This window comes from Grampus griseus, assembly GCF_964374135.1.
Source record: "Grampus griseus genome assembly, chromosome: 11".
Lineage (NCBI taxonomy): Eukaryota > Metazoa > Chordata > Mammalia > Artiodactyla > Delphinidae > Grampus > Grampus griseus.
Window position 1 is genome coordinate 98,815,984 of NC_139005.1, and position 17,818 is coordinate 98,833,801.

Below are 17,818 nucleotides of genomic sequence, written 5' to 3' on the forward strand. Positions count from 1 at the left end.
TGTCACCCGGGCTGGAAGTGGAGGGGTGGAATTGATTGTCGAGGGACATGAAGGAACGTTTTGGGTAATGGAAGTGTTATATGTAGCTGTGTACAGTGACACAACCCTACTCTTCAGATGGACATATTTTATTGCATGTGAATTATACCTCAAGTGTCGATTTCAGCATGTTCAAAAACATCACAGAGGTTATTTCCATGCTGATAGGAATGGTGAGTAGAGAGGTAATCACTTGGGCTCAGAGGCGGGAATAGGTGAGCAGGCTGCCCTTTGACAGGCCCGTCCACCTGCTGTCCCCAGATGGGAAGGTAGGGAAGGTGGACCCTGACCCACAGCATTTCCTGGAGGGCTGTGTGTGACCCTGTGGACCTGTTAACTCCCACAGTAAATGTAGGCCGTGATTATGCTTGTTCTGCCATGTAAGTGTATCTCCTTCTTTGTGAAAATACTTTCTTCAAGGTTGCTTTGCTGTTGATTTTCTGTGCTGATCAGAGAGGCCATGTCAGGTCTCACGGTAAGGTCAGTGTTTTAATTCTCCTTTCTGTGGTAGCAGAAAGCTTTACTCGGAGGCTGCTTCCCTTTCTGGAGATAGAGTTGCCTCTGTTTCCAGCAGGAGGAGCAGCGAGCTGTGCTTCAAGGAAGTTTCAAAGAGGAATTTTCCAGGAAGCAGAAAATGAAGTACACTTAGTACTTGTTAAATCCAGCTTTGAACTTTTTCAAGGCACTTATATGTAAAGTAGAGATGATTTCAGTGTTGTACTAAGAAGTTACCTGATGTAACTTTTTATGTTTAGGAAAAGTTATATTTTTCACACTTTTTTCTTTAAAGGTGGGAGGAATTATTCTGTATTAATAGACAGAAAATTGTAGATAGTTGTTTTTTTTTGAAAAGCCCAAATAGTTCACTTTTTGAAAATTCATTGATCTATATACTCATGACTTGTGCTTGTTAATTGTATATATGGTATCCTTTAAGGTTGAAGTTTAAAAAAAAAAAGCCATAGTAGTATTTAAGGAGGACCTGTACCTCAATATTAAATATACCATAAACCTCGTAGTGTATTGGAGCTGGCCTGTACCAACCTCTGAGAGTCAGTTATTAAACATGCAGAAGTTTGTGAGCTTGGTAGTTTGAAGTCAGCCACGGTGGAAGTGTTTATACCATTCACTGCTGAATCCACTGCCAGTTTACCAGCAAACCACTGCATTTACCCATTTGTGATATTTTTAGGACAAGATGTCCAATAAAGTGCTCATGATGCTTGCTATGACCTAAAAATCAGAATGCAAATAAATGTTTTTAATAGCATCGGATTTTAAATTTATTTGTTTGGCTTTAAAATTCTGAGGTTTTATTCATGTGTTCCTTTATACAAATAGTCTTAGGTTCTCATATTAACATACCTGTTTCTGTCCTTTGGTAAATTTTGGCGTACTGCTTGTTTCCAGTTTTTGGTGTGTTTTTGTCAGTTGTAGTGCGCTTATTTTTTAAGATCGAAGAGTCAGTTTAGCTTTATCTTGAGTCTCAGTCTTGTCACTTGCTGTAGTGAAACTTGCCTTCTTATGAAATATTTTCTTTGTTGTGAGAAAAAATAATTCAAGCCAAATGCTGTGAAACAGAAGGTTAAGAACTCCTCTTTTTCACCCATCCCCCATCTATTTTCTACAGATATATCAGCGTATACTTTTTTCCTTCCGAAACTTTTTTGTATATACACACCTATACATTTTGTTGCTTTTTTGAGACACAATATACTATATATTCTGTCTTGCAACTTCCTTTTTGCTTACCCTGATGTTTCATACACTCTAACACGTGTGCATATTCATCTCACCCTTTTTAATAGTTGAATAGTATTTCACTATATAGATGCATCACAAGTTTTTTCTTTTGTTCTCCATAGATGTACATATGAATTGCTTACAGGTTTGTTTTCTTAAAAACCTTCACAAATAACACTACAGTGAACATCCTTGTAAAAATATCTTTGCAGTTTTGGACAAGTAGGTCTGGGATTATAAATTCCTGGAAGTTGAATTGCTGAGTAGAGAGAGTATGTTTATTTAAAATTTGTAAGAGAAATTTCTAAATGACAAACCTAAGAGTACAAGAGTGTGTGGGTCTGCACCCCTTCACTAATCTAATTATCATTTCTCTCTTGTTTTTCAGTGATCAGTATGTTACGTTTGTTTTTCATGTTAGGTTACCTTTTAAAATACGTTTATTAATGAGCATTTTCAGAAAGTTAATCTTTTGTCACACATACAAGAAACTTTTTTTTTTGCCCATAGTTAATTTTTTGTTTGAATTTATTTATGGTAGTCTTAGCCTTTTAGGAATTTGTTTTGTTTTTAATCTAGTTAGGCTTATCAATTTTATCCTTATGACTTCTGAATTTTTTTTTTTACAGATTAGTAAAATCATCTCCCCACTTAGAGTGTAGAAATATACACCTATATATTCTAGTTCTTTCAGTACTTTGTCTGAGTTTTTAATTAACCTAGAATTTATTTTTGAGTAAGAAGTGTAGTATAGATCCAAATGAATTGCTTGTGTCTTTTAACTCTCCAAGACTATATAATCTTTGGTGGAAGACTGCTTGGGTTTGAACCTGGATTTCTTATTATTGATGTGTGATCTTGGAAGTTACTTACCTTCTTTGTTTCTTTTGCCTGTAAAATGAATTGTATTTTAATATAAGCACTTAGTATACTGACTGGTACATAGCTACTATTCCCTAAAAGTTATCTGTTAATTATTGTATCAGCACCATTTAGTGAATAATCTCATCCTTTCTACTAATTTTAGTGCTACCCAAATCGTATGTTAAATTTTTAATATAATTTTGGATCCATTTCCGGATTTCTGACCTTTTACGGTGGAAATCAATAAGATACTAACAACTGTTAAAGAATTCAAATGAATTCATACGTTTATATGCGATAAAGGAATATGCTGAAATGAACTTACAGAGAGATGCAGAAAGTAGTCTATGCACAAGGCAATAATTAATTGCATTCCAGCCAGACAGAAGTAGCCTCCATTTCTGTAGACAAGAGTCATTGGCATTATTGTCAGTTTTATGCAACTGACAATGTTGTAAAATAGCTCAGAGACACTGAATGGTAAAGTGAGCCCAGGCAGATGATCTAGATGGTAGACTGATCTCTGTTTTTCTCTTTTAACAACTTCAAAATCTTGTTCCTTTGACTTGCCTACATCTTTTTTCCCCCATTTGTGTCTGACTTAATGAATATAGTTTTATAATACTTATAAATAATGGAAGGGTAGCTCACGTATTCCTCTTATTTTTTTAAAAGAATAATTTTTCTGGCTGTTATTTCATTATTAGTTTCCAAATGCTCATTAGAAACACTTCATTAATAAAAGGATTCTAATGATTAAAACTGGAGATGTGTTAGGTGAGGATAGATTAATTTTCTTTTGGGTTTATTTCAGGTAATATCATAGAATTTAGGAGCTGGAAGGAAACTTCAGATCATCTCTTCCAACCCCCTAATTTTATTTTTGTCTTTCTATCAAGAAAAATTTCAAACATAGACTAAGAGAAAAAGTGTCTTGAAACCCCATCACCCAGCTTCAACACTTACCAATTCATCCCCATTGTTGTTTCATCAACAGTCCCACCCATTCTTATGCCAGTTGCCCCCGATTCAAAGAGGACTCCCACGTAGTTCATCAGTTAATAGTTTACATGTGTCTCTAAAAGATAAGGAGTCTTAATACATAAGTAAAATACAGTTAGCACATCTGAAAACTTAATAAAATTTTAATATCAAACGAACAGTATTCAAATGTTCCTCATTGTCTAATATTCTTTTTCAAGTTTATTTCTTTGAATCAGGATATAAGGGCATACATTGCAATTGGCTGCTGTATCTTAAATCTCCTTTAACTAGGTTCCCCTTTCCTCTTCCTCCTCTCTTTTTTTTCCACCTTTGCTCATTTTCTGTTGAACTGGGTTGTTTCACCTGTACAGTTTCCTACAGTTTCCTTTTTGATGAGGATATCTCCATGGTGGGGTTTAACATACCCCCTCTTTTCCTTGCATTTCCTGTGAATGATAATTCCTTCCAGAGGCTTATTCAGATTTGGGTTAGGTCTTTTTTTTTTTTTTTTTTTCTCTTTCTAGTATATTTCATTGTCGGTGATAAGTACTTTCATGGAGTCATATAATGTCTGCTTGTCTCTTTTTGTAATGTTAGCAGTTGTTAATGACTATTGACTAGATCCATTAATTCTTTGCAGGTTGTGAAATGGTGGTATTTGGACTCTATCATTCATTTTTTAGCTGGAATATTTTATAAAGAGAAACTTCTAATAAGCTATTAGGTTATGCAAGGTTCATTTTGATTAAGAAAAACAGAATAAATGGTTGATCACCGCCCCCCTTTGATTACCAGTCTTCAAAGTATTGAGCTGGTTTTATGGTATCATACAAAGTTGATGAGTGAGTTGTTCAGTTTTACTTTAATCATTGTTATGAAGTCATGGCTTGTAAACCACTGGATTTGTTTTCAGTCCATTTTAGCCGTAATTCTTCCTAATGGTTTCATGTGCCATTGCTGGCCGGGGGAGCCTCTTCAAGTTGCTTCTGATTCCTTGTGACATGATCCGAGGAGACTCTGATAGCTGCCTTGCTCTCTGGTATGACAAGGTGTCCAGGGTCATCTCATATGTGCTCTGCCCCAGACCTATAGCCAATCAGCCATTTCTTGAAGGAGAAGTGGTATCCGAAGATGACCGTCTGGGCAACTACTCATTTAATAAAAGAGGATGCAGACGCTGTGCTAAATAAGTTAATGGATTTGCTCCAGTCTTCTAAACAGACTTCTACTAGATATTTTCTCCTAACTTTTTTTTTTTTTTTTTTGCGTTACGTGGGCCTCTCACTGTTGTGGCCTCTCCCGTTGCGGAGCACAGGCTCCGGATGCGCAGGCCCAGCAGCCATGGCTCACGGGCCCAGCCGCTCCACGGCATGTGGGATCTTCCCGGACCGGGGCACGAACCCGTGTCCCCTGCATCGGCAGGCGGACTCTCAACCACTGCGCCACCAGGGAAGCCCATCTCCTAACTTTTAAACTAGCAAGCGAAAGCTATTAAAATTAAACACACAAAAAAATGTGTGTTTCTTGCTATTTGAGATTTCAGAATACTATATTAAAATATTATCTCCTGGGGACTTAACCTGGCGGTCCAGTGGTTAAGACTTTGCATTCCAGTGCAGGAGGTGTGGGTTCGATCCCTGGTTGGGGAGCTAAGATCCCACATGCGTCATGGCCAAAAAACCAAAACACAGAGCATGTTGTAACAAATTCAATAAAGACTTTAAAAGTGGTCCACATCAAAGAAATCTTTAAAAAAAATACTGTCTCCTAATTGGAGAATAATAAATACACATTTAGAATTTTAAAAAGGAAATAACTTGTTTTTCTTTTGAAGAACATTATGTGAGATAATAAACAGTTAAATTTGTATTACCACATTTTGTCAAATAATGTGCACTGTAAAAATGAAGTAAAAAAATCTGTGCAAAAATTACATTTTAAAATTATATTTAGACTACCTAATGCCACGCAGTTGGTAGCTGGTAGTTTCTTGATCATGTACTCTATTTGATAATAAGTTATTTAGTAGTTATGTGAACTAACATTTTCAAGTATCTTTTCTAAGCTACCAAGATATTGCATATAGGTTTATATTCACCCAGAAATAATCCAAGTTATTGCAGCTGAAGTTCTTTCAACCACAGCATTTTACAGGATTCCTGTGGACAAGAAATTAATGTATTTCATGGGATATTTGTATCTTTAAAGTAGAACTTGCTTGCTGGGAACGCTTTAAAAAGAAAGTATTTGCATAAATGTTATGTACATAGCTAGTAATTTTGAACATTTATTCCACTGTTGGAAGGTATTTTTGCTTGAATAAGAACTTTTCTTACTCTTTGCTCCAAGAAGACACATAATGACACATAATCTTGTGTTCTTGATAGCAGATGTCTGCTGTTGGTGAAAATGATTATTCCTGTACATGTTTAATACTTCTGTTTTGTTCCTGATAGTTCTGGTTCTCTGTTTAGATGTTACAAGCACTGTCTCTTGAATATTTTTTGTAATATTTATTCTCCTACAGTTATTTAATAATAGTCAAATCATTTAGCTTGGCTTAAAAGTCATATTTTCTTTTCCTTTTAGGAGGCGCTGACTACAATTAGGCTTCTTGATGTCCTTTGTGAAATGACTGCTAATACTGACCTGCTCGGCTATCTACAGGTTTTTCCTGGCTTGCTGGAAAGAGTGATTGGTGAGTGAAATATCGCACATATTATTTAATTTATTTATTTATGTATGTATTTATATATGTATTATTTATTTATTTGACTGCACCGGGTCTTTAGTTGTGGCATGCGGGATCTTTGGTTGCAGCGTGTGGGATCTTTGGTTGCAGCATGAGGGATCTTTAATTGTGGCATGCATGCGGTATATAGTTCCTTGACCAGGGATTGAACCTGGGCCCCCTGCATTGGGAGCGTGGAGTCTTAACTGCTGGACCACCATGGAAGTCTCCATATTATTTTTAATTAAAAAATCTTTGACTTGTCGTACTGTAGTATAAGTTCAAACACAGAGCCTTAATTTTCAGTGTATTAGTATATTTTTGAGATTTTTTTGGAATATTTTTTCTTGAAAGGAATCACAGTGTTTTGGTAACAGCTCAGGCCCTTGCCACTTATCCTGCTGTTTGTGATGCCTAATCAGTTGATGAGGATATTAATCCTGTTACACAGGGTGCCCATAGTGGGTATTCCATCAGTAGTGGTTGTGATGGTGATGATGGAGGGGGCAGTTATGACAGTGATGGGGTTTTTGACGATGTTGGCGATTTTCATGCTCCTATAGTTTTACCAGATTTGTTAGTAAATTTTTCCAGTTACACTTATGGAACATGAAGAATATTGCTTTACCCGTAGTACTGATAATTATGTATTCTGTTCTTATAAGAAAACTGTTTTAAACAAGAAGCCATTGCTTGAAATATTCCCATCTTTGCTAAAAAGCTGTTTGCAAAATAATTGATCTACAACCTGTTCCTTGTGCTTAGCCATGCTTATGGCTGCTCTTCAGTGTTTGCTATATTTTTCTTTAAAAAAAATATTATACTTATTCTGGAGACCCATATGCTAAGAAAGATGAATTGGTGTCTAGATGGGTGGATGAGTTAGCAGTGAGCTTTAGGAGATATTTAGAATCGCATATCAGTGTTTTATTTTGAATGCGGTGCTTCCAGTGATAATGAAAATGAGACATCACAAACCTGAGAAACTGAATCATTGTGGGAAAAGCATGTGTTTGGAGCCAGGGCAAACATGGGTTGTCAGCCCAACTCTGCCCAGTTACTAACTTCTCTGAGCCTGATTTCTTCATTATAAAATTGGGAAAGTGACCTGCCTTTAGTAACTTTATTGAGAGTGTTAAATGAGATAATGTGAAAACATTTAATAAAGCTTCTGGAAGATTGTCTACTTTCATAGGCTGCCTACAAGCATTTCATAGAGTGTAACAATGTGAAGTTATTTCTTCTGAGGGCAGCCAAAGTAGATTAACGGGGAACACATGCTGCCTTCTGATTATCTGGACAATGAGAAAAAAATCAACGTGCTTCTTGGTTTTTGTCATATGGCTCATTACAGATAGGTGTTGCAGGTTAGACTTAGCTGACTGTAGTTGTCGCCTGAGTTCCTTCATAAAGAAGTTGGAATTGGAAACCTTTTACTAGGAAAGATGGTAGGAAATTTTTAGCTAACTTTTCTTTGTGGATAAATAGAAAGTCCAGGTGGGGTTAATCATTTTGGCTTATCTGCAAAACTAGAGTCATGAAAAATTCTAAAGCAAAAGCAGAAGAGCCTTCTCATTGTTATTTTAAAGAAAGCTTTCAGTACTCTACCTGTATTTTATTTTAATCCATTAAAATAAATTAGATTTATTTATGGGAATCTAGTATAAAACGTAAAAATAAAAATTTTTCTATGGAAAATGAAGTTTATTGTTTTTGTCATAGAACTTTTACGAGTGATTCATGTAGCTGGCAGTGACACCATAAACATCTTCAGCACCTGTGCTTGCATGAAAGCAGAAGGTGACATCTCAAATATGGCTGAGGGCTTCAAGTCTCATCTCATTCGTCTGATTGGAAATCTGTGTTACAAGAATAAAGATAACCAAGACAAGGTACGGTTCTTTCTTAGTGTATTTCATACACATATGGCTTTATTTAGAATATAATATTTAGGATTTAGAATCTGTTCACTTTTGGGGAATGAAGCTTGAGGTGCTTAGCAAGTAGCCTGAGGTATATCTATATGCATATATTACCACAGTGAACATACTGTGTCGTCTTTGTCCGTATTAGGGTTCGTATTTTTGTAGTTTTGTGTTGTGCTTGTCCACGGTGTGTCTGAGCCAGTCTCCTTTCCTGTAAGTAGTCAGCGCTGTCCCAAGTCTGTGCATTTAAGCACACTGTTTGTTTATACAGAGAACAGTGAATGAAAAATCGAACCTGGAAATTTTCAAACACATAGTAGACGTTTAATAAATAGTAGTTTTTATTGACTGTTATCTTAAAAAACAAACAAACCGATGGACCTAGAGTCTGTCATACGGAGTGAAGTAAGTCAGAAAGAGAAAAACAAATACCGTATGCTAACACATATATATGGAATCTAGAAAAATGGTACTGATGAACCTAGTGGTAGGGCAGGAATAAAGATGCAGATGTTGAGAACGGACTTGAGGACACGGGGACGGGGAAGGGGAGGCTGGGACGTAGTGAGAGCAGCATTGACATATGTACACTACCAAACGTAAAATAGCTAGCTAGTGGGAAGCTGCTGCATAGCACAGGGAGATCAGCTCGGTGCTTTGTGACCACCTAGAGGGGTGGGATAGGGAGGGTGGGAGGGAGACGCAAGAGGGAGGGGATATGGGGATATGTGTGTACATATAGCTGATTCACTTTGTTGTACAGCAGAAACTAACAGAACATTGTAAAGCAATCATACTCCAATAAAGATGAATAAACAAACAAACAGACAAACGGACCTTAACATCTGTGCCCTGCATTTATGGATGATAGCATCATAAGCATGTCTTCCCGATATCTTGAAATGGACATGATGTTTAAGTATTAAATCTCTGAAAACTCAATAGACCGCCATTAGAAACCTCTTTTGTGCTGAATAGCTTAGGGGTAATTGTATTGATAATGTGATTAAAAAGAGATGACGGGAGAATTGGGCCATGTGCTTCATATTGAGCAAGTCTGCCTGTATTTTTCCAGAGTTTTACAGATACTGAACATATGTGTGGCAGGTTATATTTTTTCCAAGATGGCTGCAGAAGTACCTCATCATTCTGTGCCTCATGTATTCCGGCGATGTGACTTTGCCACTCCCCCATCAGGGGTTAGATTTATTTCTCTGTCCTCTTGAATCTAGACGACTAAGGCCCCCTGACTGCTTTGCATAATAAAATATGGTGGGAGTGATCCTGTGCCACTTCTGGTGTAGCCTTTGACTGGTCTGGCAGGTTCTGTATCTGGCTTCGTAGAAGCCAGTCACCATGTGACAAGTGCAGATTCCCTGAGATCATCATGCAATTCCCTGAGATTACCAAGTCCACATGGAGAAGTCCTGGAGGATGAGATGCAGTGAGGAGAGAGAAAGGGACTAGTCAAGGAACACCAAGGAACCAGGCATGTAAGTGAGAAACCATCTTGGAACTTTTTAGGTAGCTGCTCAGTTCGCTTGTTCCAAGCCAGTTCCTCAGTTGCCCAGTTGATGCCACATGAATCAGGGACAGCCTGCCTGGCAAAGCCCTTTCTGAATTCATGACCCACAATACTGTGAGAAAAAGTAAAAAATTGGGGGAAAAAATTTTTTTATAGGTTCTGCTTCTGTTAATGCCCCTGTAAGCTAACGTTGGACTGATCCTCTTGCAAATAATAATTATAAACTCTGGACAAAAGACAGCTATGTGAAGACACTCAGATTTGACACAAACAGATAGAGTTTGGAATCGAAATGACAGTTGGAAGAACGGCACAGCAGAGAGTGTGCCATGCAGGGCAGTTAAAACTCTGATAGAAAATCTACAGTACTTTTAGCTTAAAGAATCAAAGGACAGTTTGGAGCAGTCACAGACTTTAGAAAGTGAAAGGGGGAATCCCGGAAAGGAGAAAGTTAAGCCCCACATTCTGTGTACCAGCCACCTAAATCCCTGCTGATGCTTGAATCAGAGATGCATGGGGCAGGCTCCAAGCAGCTAAGCTAAGGATAAGATAATTATACTGAGATTTGAGCTGCCACCCTGGAGTTTACGGTTTAACTCCAACCAAGGTAATTTACCTGCTAAAACAAAAATATCAATATTCTTTAGAGGAATATAATAGAATCTAGAATTTTCCACAGCATAACATTCACAGTGTCTAATATAACTTACAATCCAAACTTACTTGAAACACAGAAAAATATCACCTGTTATCCAGACAAAAAAATAACGGAGATAGACTGTGTGGTGACACACACGTTGGGTTTATCAGACAAGGATTTTAAAGCAGTTGTAACTATGCTCAAGGATGTAAAAAAAACATGCTTTGAATGAATGAAAACATAGCTTATCTCAGCAGAGAAATGGAAACTATAAAAAAGGACCAAGTGGAAGTTCTAGAACTGAAAAATGCAGTATCCAAATAAAATATAAAAATTTTACTGAATGAGCTTAACAACTTGAGATGACAGAGAGTCAGTGTACTTGGAGATAGATCGATAGAAATCATCCAGTCTAAAGAACAGAGGAGAGAAAAGGTTGAAAATGGAATGGTCATCCTAAGATGCTAAGTTTTGGGGTAGTATGTTTTGCGGCATTTGATAACTGGAATAATTTCTATAGGACATGGCGCAGAACTGAGCACCGGATAATTTGCTCTTTTATTCCATGTGTGTACCGTTTTGACGGCTCCTCATCTTCAAGCAGGTGTGAGTGGGAGACTACTGACCCACCCTTGGAAAATTACTGGACTGATTTTTTGTAAGAGAAAGTTGATAGAGGATAAAACACTTTACCTTTTTTTAATGACCAAGACCGCCTTTTTTCAGGAGCACAGAAGAAGCGGTTTTCTTGTGTGTTTACCTATACTTTTGCTGCTAATTTGGATTGGCTTCTTAAAGGAACAAAACGTAGTAACCCTTAAAAGGCTTATGAAATAGCTCACTGAAGTCAGGATCAGATTGCACCGTAAGTAAATACGGAGTGTGCCCGAGTGCTGCCCTGGAGAGGTCGCGGGGCTCACAGGAAGTCTATAGTGTGTCCTTCACGTGTGCAGTCGCTAATAGCACTGCTGACTTCTGAGCAAACACTCTTGAAGGTATGAAGGAGTTCATTCTTTGAGTGTAAGAATGCCTCTGTTTCTCCTACTTTTTTTTACCTATGCCAACAAAAAACTTAACCTGAAAGCATTACTTGTGGGATTTTTTTTTTCTCTTTCCAAAGAATCTACCACAGCATAACAGTCTTGCAGCCAAATCCTGATTCAGTCTGAGCATCAGAGACATGAGCCTTTGCTCACTGATGCCTCAAAGGATGGAGTTCACTAGCGCTTGACAACTTTAGTTATAATTTGGGAGAAATGGGTGGTTATGTAGCGGGTCTTTATCACCACGCCATTAATTTTCATTGTATTGTCTGGATGGATTGTCCCACTTCTCTGCAAATTGGGGCCCAAAGGGATGTTTGGCTCTTTCTCTACTAAAAGTATGAGTTAGGGGGATTTTGTATCATTGAGCTTAGTTTAGTTCATCCGTCACCCAGAGGGAAAAAGGGACTCATGATTTGTTGTGTCTACTATGTCCCGTGTTGTGCTTAGTGAACTACGTGTATTATCCACTTTCATCTTTGCATCAGCCCTGCAAATCCGGTTCTGCCAACCACACTGTAGGGAGAGGCCATCAGTTAGAGATTTGCAGAGTCCAGAGTAGAATTTAGATTTGTCTGTGAGCTCCTGGGCCTGTGCTGTCTCCCCTGTACCGTGGAGCTTCTCATTTGGGAGCTCTCCAAGGGTTTGGAGAAGGGGTTTAAAATAGACTTCCTGAATGACTTGAGACGGAAAATGCTGGAGGCTGGTGAACCCTGCTCTCCCAGGCTAAGCAGCCCCCTCGGGCCTGCTCCTGGTTCAGGTCTGCCACCCGTTTGCTGCTCACATCCCTGCCTCTGGTTCATCCATGCATCAAATGGTCCCAGCCTTGGACCCTTAGATGGATAAGACAGACAGGTGTGTCCTCCTGTGCGTCTTCCCCTCTAGGAGCACCGAAGGGCCGTCCTTGCCTCGTTGAACTGGAATCCCAGAGTTACTGACACACACTTCCTGGAATCTTTGTGTACTACCTGACTGCTCTGAGGTTTGACCAAAAGCCATTGAAGCCCAGCCTGGTCTCTGTGCTTGTCTGTGTGACTTTGTTCATTGCATTGAGTGCGTGCCCGCCTGCTGGATGGCTCCCCCTATAGTTAGTTATGTGGCCCTTTCCCTGTTACAAAGTTCTTTTCATCTGCATTAGTTCTTTGGAGCCTTTTGACGCCTCTGTGGAAAAGGCTGAAAAGATATTATCATCATTTTCTAAATGAAGAAACCAAGGCTCAGAGAGACTAAGTGTGATTTAATTCACCTAGCATTTATTGACTGGAAACTGCTATGTGCCGCATGCTCTGGGGAAGACAGAGTCACCTTAGTAGGGAGATCCGCACGGGCACTAGCAGCTCTAAACAGAGTTCTTGTGGGGAGGGCTGTCGGAGAGGAGCAGATGACTGACGTGGTCCTCCGGTCTGGCTGTGCCAGTGCCTGGAGTAGCCCTCTCTCAGCCAGGACGGGAGCTGGCCTGCACCACAGTAGCAGGAAGGGCAGTAATCTTCCTTTCCATTTGTGTCTTTGGGCAGTGTTTAAGAGGATCAAGTTGCCTGGTTTCAGACTGAAAATCTGCTCAGAAATTTGTCTTATCCAGTCTTCCATGAATCTTGAACTCTTAGGTCTGTACACATGATGGATTGTAGTATTTCCTGAATTGTAAAGGAATTTCTAGACTTCCCTTTACCAAGTCATGGTAGGGAGATGTGCTTAACTACTTAGCGACTTCTTAACTTGTGTTTTGTGCTCGACTTACGTGGTATTTTCTTGCTGCATCTGTAGTGGTTAGTTTACTTTTAAAACCTTTGTGGACCTGAAAAGGAGATTTTATTTTGGTTTCTGTTGTGAGAAGCACATGGGTATTAATGCTGTAAACATGAAGAAAGCATTCTCCAGCTTCTTCTTTGTTAGAAAAAGGAGTGAATAGTTTACTTTTTTTCTTCCCCATTCTTCTTTTCTTTGCTATTGTCATGAATTCTTTAACTGAATGCTTCATTAGAAGAAAAACCAAACATGGTTTTTGTTTTTCCATAAAGCTAAATGCATTTTCAAAAATGGATGAGCAGGTGATCTAGTTTCTCTACCTTCTTTTTCCCCCAAAGAAATCATACTGACTAAGGTGGGCCATCCACTGTGTTGGCTGCTGAATCCATTCTGCCAAAGGTTTTGTGGAAATGCTGTTCAGTTTCTTCTCTTCCTCCTCCTTCTCCTGATAGAAAAGATTGCTAGCATTCACACACGTTTGATCCCATGTGTTCAAACATATGCACGCATAAAGCTTTCATTAAAGGCATAACTTCATTTTAAAAATAAGCCTGTCCTATATGGAAAAGTTCAAAGTGTAAAGACAATAAACTCTTTGACCACCCCAATTTGGAATAATCTATTTTGAAGGTAGGTTTCATTTTTATATATACATTATATAAAATCTTTGTGATACATTTTTCATTAAAATGTTTTACCCATTGTGTGATTCCCAACATCTAAACTGTACCTGCTATATAGTAAGCATTCAGTAAATTTTTCTTGAATGAGAATTTAAAATATTTGTCAACTGTCCACTACATACTGAGCACAGTTTTAGATGCTGAAAATATAAAGCAGATAAGACACAGCCCTCCTCTTCAAGGAGTCTCAATTTTGCTATAAAATTTCCTGACTATACTTGTAAACAAAGACATGTAGTAAAAATAAAATAACTTTTTTAAATAAAAATTAATATTCTTCTAAATTCTGGGTTCTGTAATTATTTTTGAAAGTCTTTTATGTTTAGGATATATTTGAATATATTCTAACTTATTGTAATTTACCTTATTCTTATTTGATTTATCCATATCTATATTTTAGGCTGTTAGGATATCTATATAGCATAATATTTGCAAATAAAAAAATTTTAATCTGAAGTTTAGGCTTTGTAGATCTGATTGCACTTTTTTCATTAATCTTAAAGTTTTAGACTAAATTTATGATTGTTAAGCATTCGTAACACGGGTTTTTTTGAGGGGAGGGGTACCTTTCACATCCAGATGGGAGAAGCCTTGAGCAGGCGAACTATTAAATCCTTTTTAAAAATGATTTCTTCCTATTTGAAATGTTCTTAAGCAGCATATTCACCTATTAAATCATGACACTTAAAATCTCTTGCTATTTCCTAATTATTTTCTTAAGGTTATTGCTCTTAGCAGGGGTCAGTCCTTGTCTTCTGCGTCAGTGCTGGCTGACTCAGCAGTTACCCAGAGAATTGACTGAGAGCATGTTATGCAGAGAAATGAGCACTTGACAAGTGTGTGCTGGTGTTTCCTTTGTGCTGCTGTAGAGTGGGTTGAGGTGGTGGGGCCCTTGGCGCTCTGTCCTCCCACAAAGCCAGCACCTGCCTTCTTGGCCTGTGCCTGCCCTGTGTGGGCTTCCCAGCCTGCATTCTTTACCCCAGGCATCTTAACTTGGCCTTTAGAACTCAAGGTCATAAGGTGCATCCTCCTCAAAACCTTCTGAGGTCAGTGCAGGGAAGCTTTCTCGCCCCCGCTCCCCTTTCTACCCTGTCAATCTACTCCTTACCCCCCTGCTTTATACTCCCCCCACCCTCAGTTTCTGTATATAAATACGTTATCAGTTGTTAATTCCGATGCACATGGCAGCATATGTATGCTGTTGTTTTTACTTAAGACTTTAGTGTGATACGCATCCATAAACTGACCCCTGGCGAAACCGTGACATACACAAAATTTGACTTCAGTGTCACTCAGTTTTACTTTAGTGAGTAAAAGCGGTACCTTCCTAATATCTTCCACCACCACCACTTTTCCTTGCTTCTCTCTTGAGGGTTAGTCTTCTGTGAAACCCCTTTCCCTAGATCTCCATGGTGATATGGCTAATCTGCCCTCTTTCCCAGACACGTATTTTTCCATTTTTACAGGAAGCTTCAATACCGTAACTCTGTGCCTGACTAACTGGGGAATTCCAGATGGGCTATTGAAAATGTCCTGACATTGGGCTCTCCTGGCACTGGCTCCTCTGTCTTCCCTTGGCTTGTAACATTTGGATCCATAAATATGAGTGATGCTTCTGGGGGAACCTTACAACAGACAGCTTGGGATAGTGCAGAGACTCCAGACAAGACTTAGAGAGGCCCACCTTTGCCTCTTAATTTCACCACTTTTTAGCTGTATAAAGTATAAATTGGGACATGTGACTTAACCTCTGAATCTCAGCTTCTTCACGTGTAAAGTGGAAACTGTTACACCTACCTCACCGGGTTGGAAGGATTAAATGTGATCACTTACATAAAGCGTCTAATAGCGTGTCTTGGTGTCTGGTGTTGCTTACCACCTCCTGCTCTCCCCTCCCGCACCAGCCTCACTGTAGAGGAGCAGATCTAGTTCATTTCAGTGTCTCCCCATTGTACGTATTTAAATGGAAATGTGTACACATCTCACAGGTGTTTACAGAAACCCTCATATTCCGGATTCTCTGTTTATTACTTTTCTAATAGACGGGACTTTTGGGAGGAAGCAGAGTGAAAGCAAATATGAGAACTTTCTTTAGGGTGAGAATGTTTTTTTTTCTCTTCAGTTTGACCACAAATGCTTTCTGAGTTGAATTTCTCTTTCGTTACTACTGAGTAGAGAGCTGAAGTGTTTTCTGTGTGGATACCAAAATCTGTTCTAGCTCAATCCCGAGAGTGTGTTAAGGAACTTTTAAATTACAGGTGTATGGCCCATCTCAGTTAGACTCTGTGTTTTCCGTCTGTCAGAAGCACGTTGCACAGGATCCCAGCTTATTGATTTGAAGATTGAATGTATAGGCAAGAGCTGGCTTGCTTAGAATTCCACTTCTTTGTAATGTAATCCCAGTTCAAGAAATATGTCAAAATTCATAAATCAAACCGTCACCATTAGTTTCCTGAACTGACAGTTCCTGTTACAGTAAATGAAATTAAAATTCCTATCTTGAGGACACATGTCATGGTTGAGTGTATTGTAAATTTTTTCTTTTGAAATACCCACAAGCCCCTTTCTGTATCTTGTAGAGTGATCAGCTTGTTCTTTTGCAGAAAAGGCTTCACGTTGTTTAAAAGGAAGAATCATGCTAAATATATAAATCAAATACAACAATTTATTGTAGTCTGTCACTATTGCATACCAACTAGGCTCCTGCCTGTGCCAGGCTCTTCCGTGGTTCCCACTGCTCTCTTCCCCAGAAGACTGTAAGCTCCTTGCAGGCGGGACACACGTGTCTAGTTTAACACCTGCCACTATACCTAATGTGCAGTGTGAGGAATTAATGGGCGGTGGATGAGTATCCAGATTCACTCGTTAGTCGGAGCTTGGGTAGTTGAGTCACTTGCTTGGAGCAGTAGCAGGCTGACGTCTGACCTCCAGACCCAGGTTCTCTGCTGTGCTCCAGTGCATCCACATTCGCGGGAGAAAGAGACATTTGAAATCTTGGACCCACGTGTGTGAGTCCTTAAGAGGGGGCACCTTTTGTAAAAGAGCGCATGTGGGACTGACTTTGTTCTCGGCAGTGATCGCGCTCCTTAGTTCCTGTTCAGCTGCTTTCAGTAGTCTGCGACTTCCTGGAGATGAGTGTAGAAAACTGCGTATTTCTCAGAAGCATCATTTACACACGTCCTAGATACCGAAAGGAAGACAGTGGGGAAGTCATCTGCCCGGGGCGACTCAGCAGTTTGTAAAAGCCTGGAATCCGGTTTCCTTTGCTAGGCCATGTGGTCAGTTTCTAGACTATAGGGGTTTTAAACGGATTTGTGTTTAATAGTAAAAACCATTATTTCGCAGTATCCATAACAAGAGGTATCTGAGAGACTCAGGTGAGGGGAAAACCAGCCACATAAACTGAGAGATGTACCTTGTTCCTGGATGGAAATACGGAATATTGTAAAGATATGCGTTGGTTTTAGACTCATTGTTAATTGCTAGGCCAGTTACAGTCCCCTGAGGGGGGAACCCAGAATTTTGACAAAAAATGAAAATAACTGAGGAATTATCTCAACAGTATTAAAATATACCCTAAAGTGAAAATAATCAACAACGTACAGAAATCCATAGGTTAGTGGAAGAGAGCATCCTTCAGAAGCAGACACCTGAGAAGTTATAAAAAGTTAACATGTGAGAAGGAAAGCCCAGAAACCCAGAGAGAAAAGGAAAGTTTGTTATAAAAGTGAACCAGGGATAATTGGTTAACTAGTTGGAAAAAAATCTAACCTCACCCGTAACGAACACCACAATAAATCTTGGCACAGTGGTTAAGACTCTACACTCGCAATGCAGGGGCCCGGGTTCGATCCCTGGTCAGGGAACTAGATCCCACATGCGTGCCGCCACTGAG

At 39.1% G+C, this 17,818-nt stretch overlaps 1 protein-coding gene across 1 annotated transcript in view; it reads left to right on the forward strand.

Moving 5' to 3' along the window:
• ATXN10 (ataxin 10) overlaps positions 1–17,818 on the forward strand; it is a 153,585-nt gene that overhangs the window by 57,887 nt on the left and 77,880 nt on the right. Inside the window, exons 8-9 of the mRNA XM_082666280.1 lie at positions 6,220–6,328; positions 8,084–8,253. Of these exons, the coding sequence (XP_082522406.1) occupies positions 6,220–6,328; positions 8,084–8,253 (279 nt within the window). The remainder of the gene's footprint in view (positions 1–6,219; positions 6,329–8,083; positions 8,254–17,818) is intronic.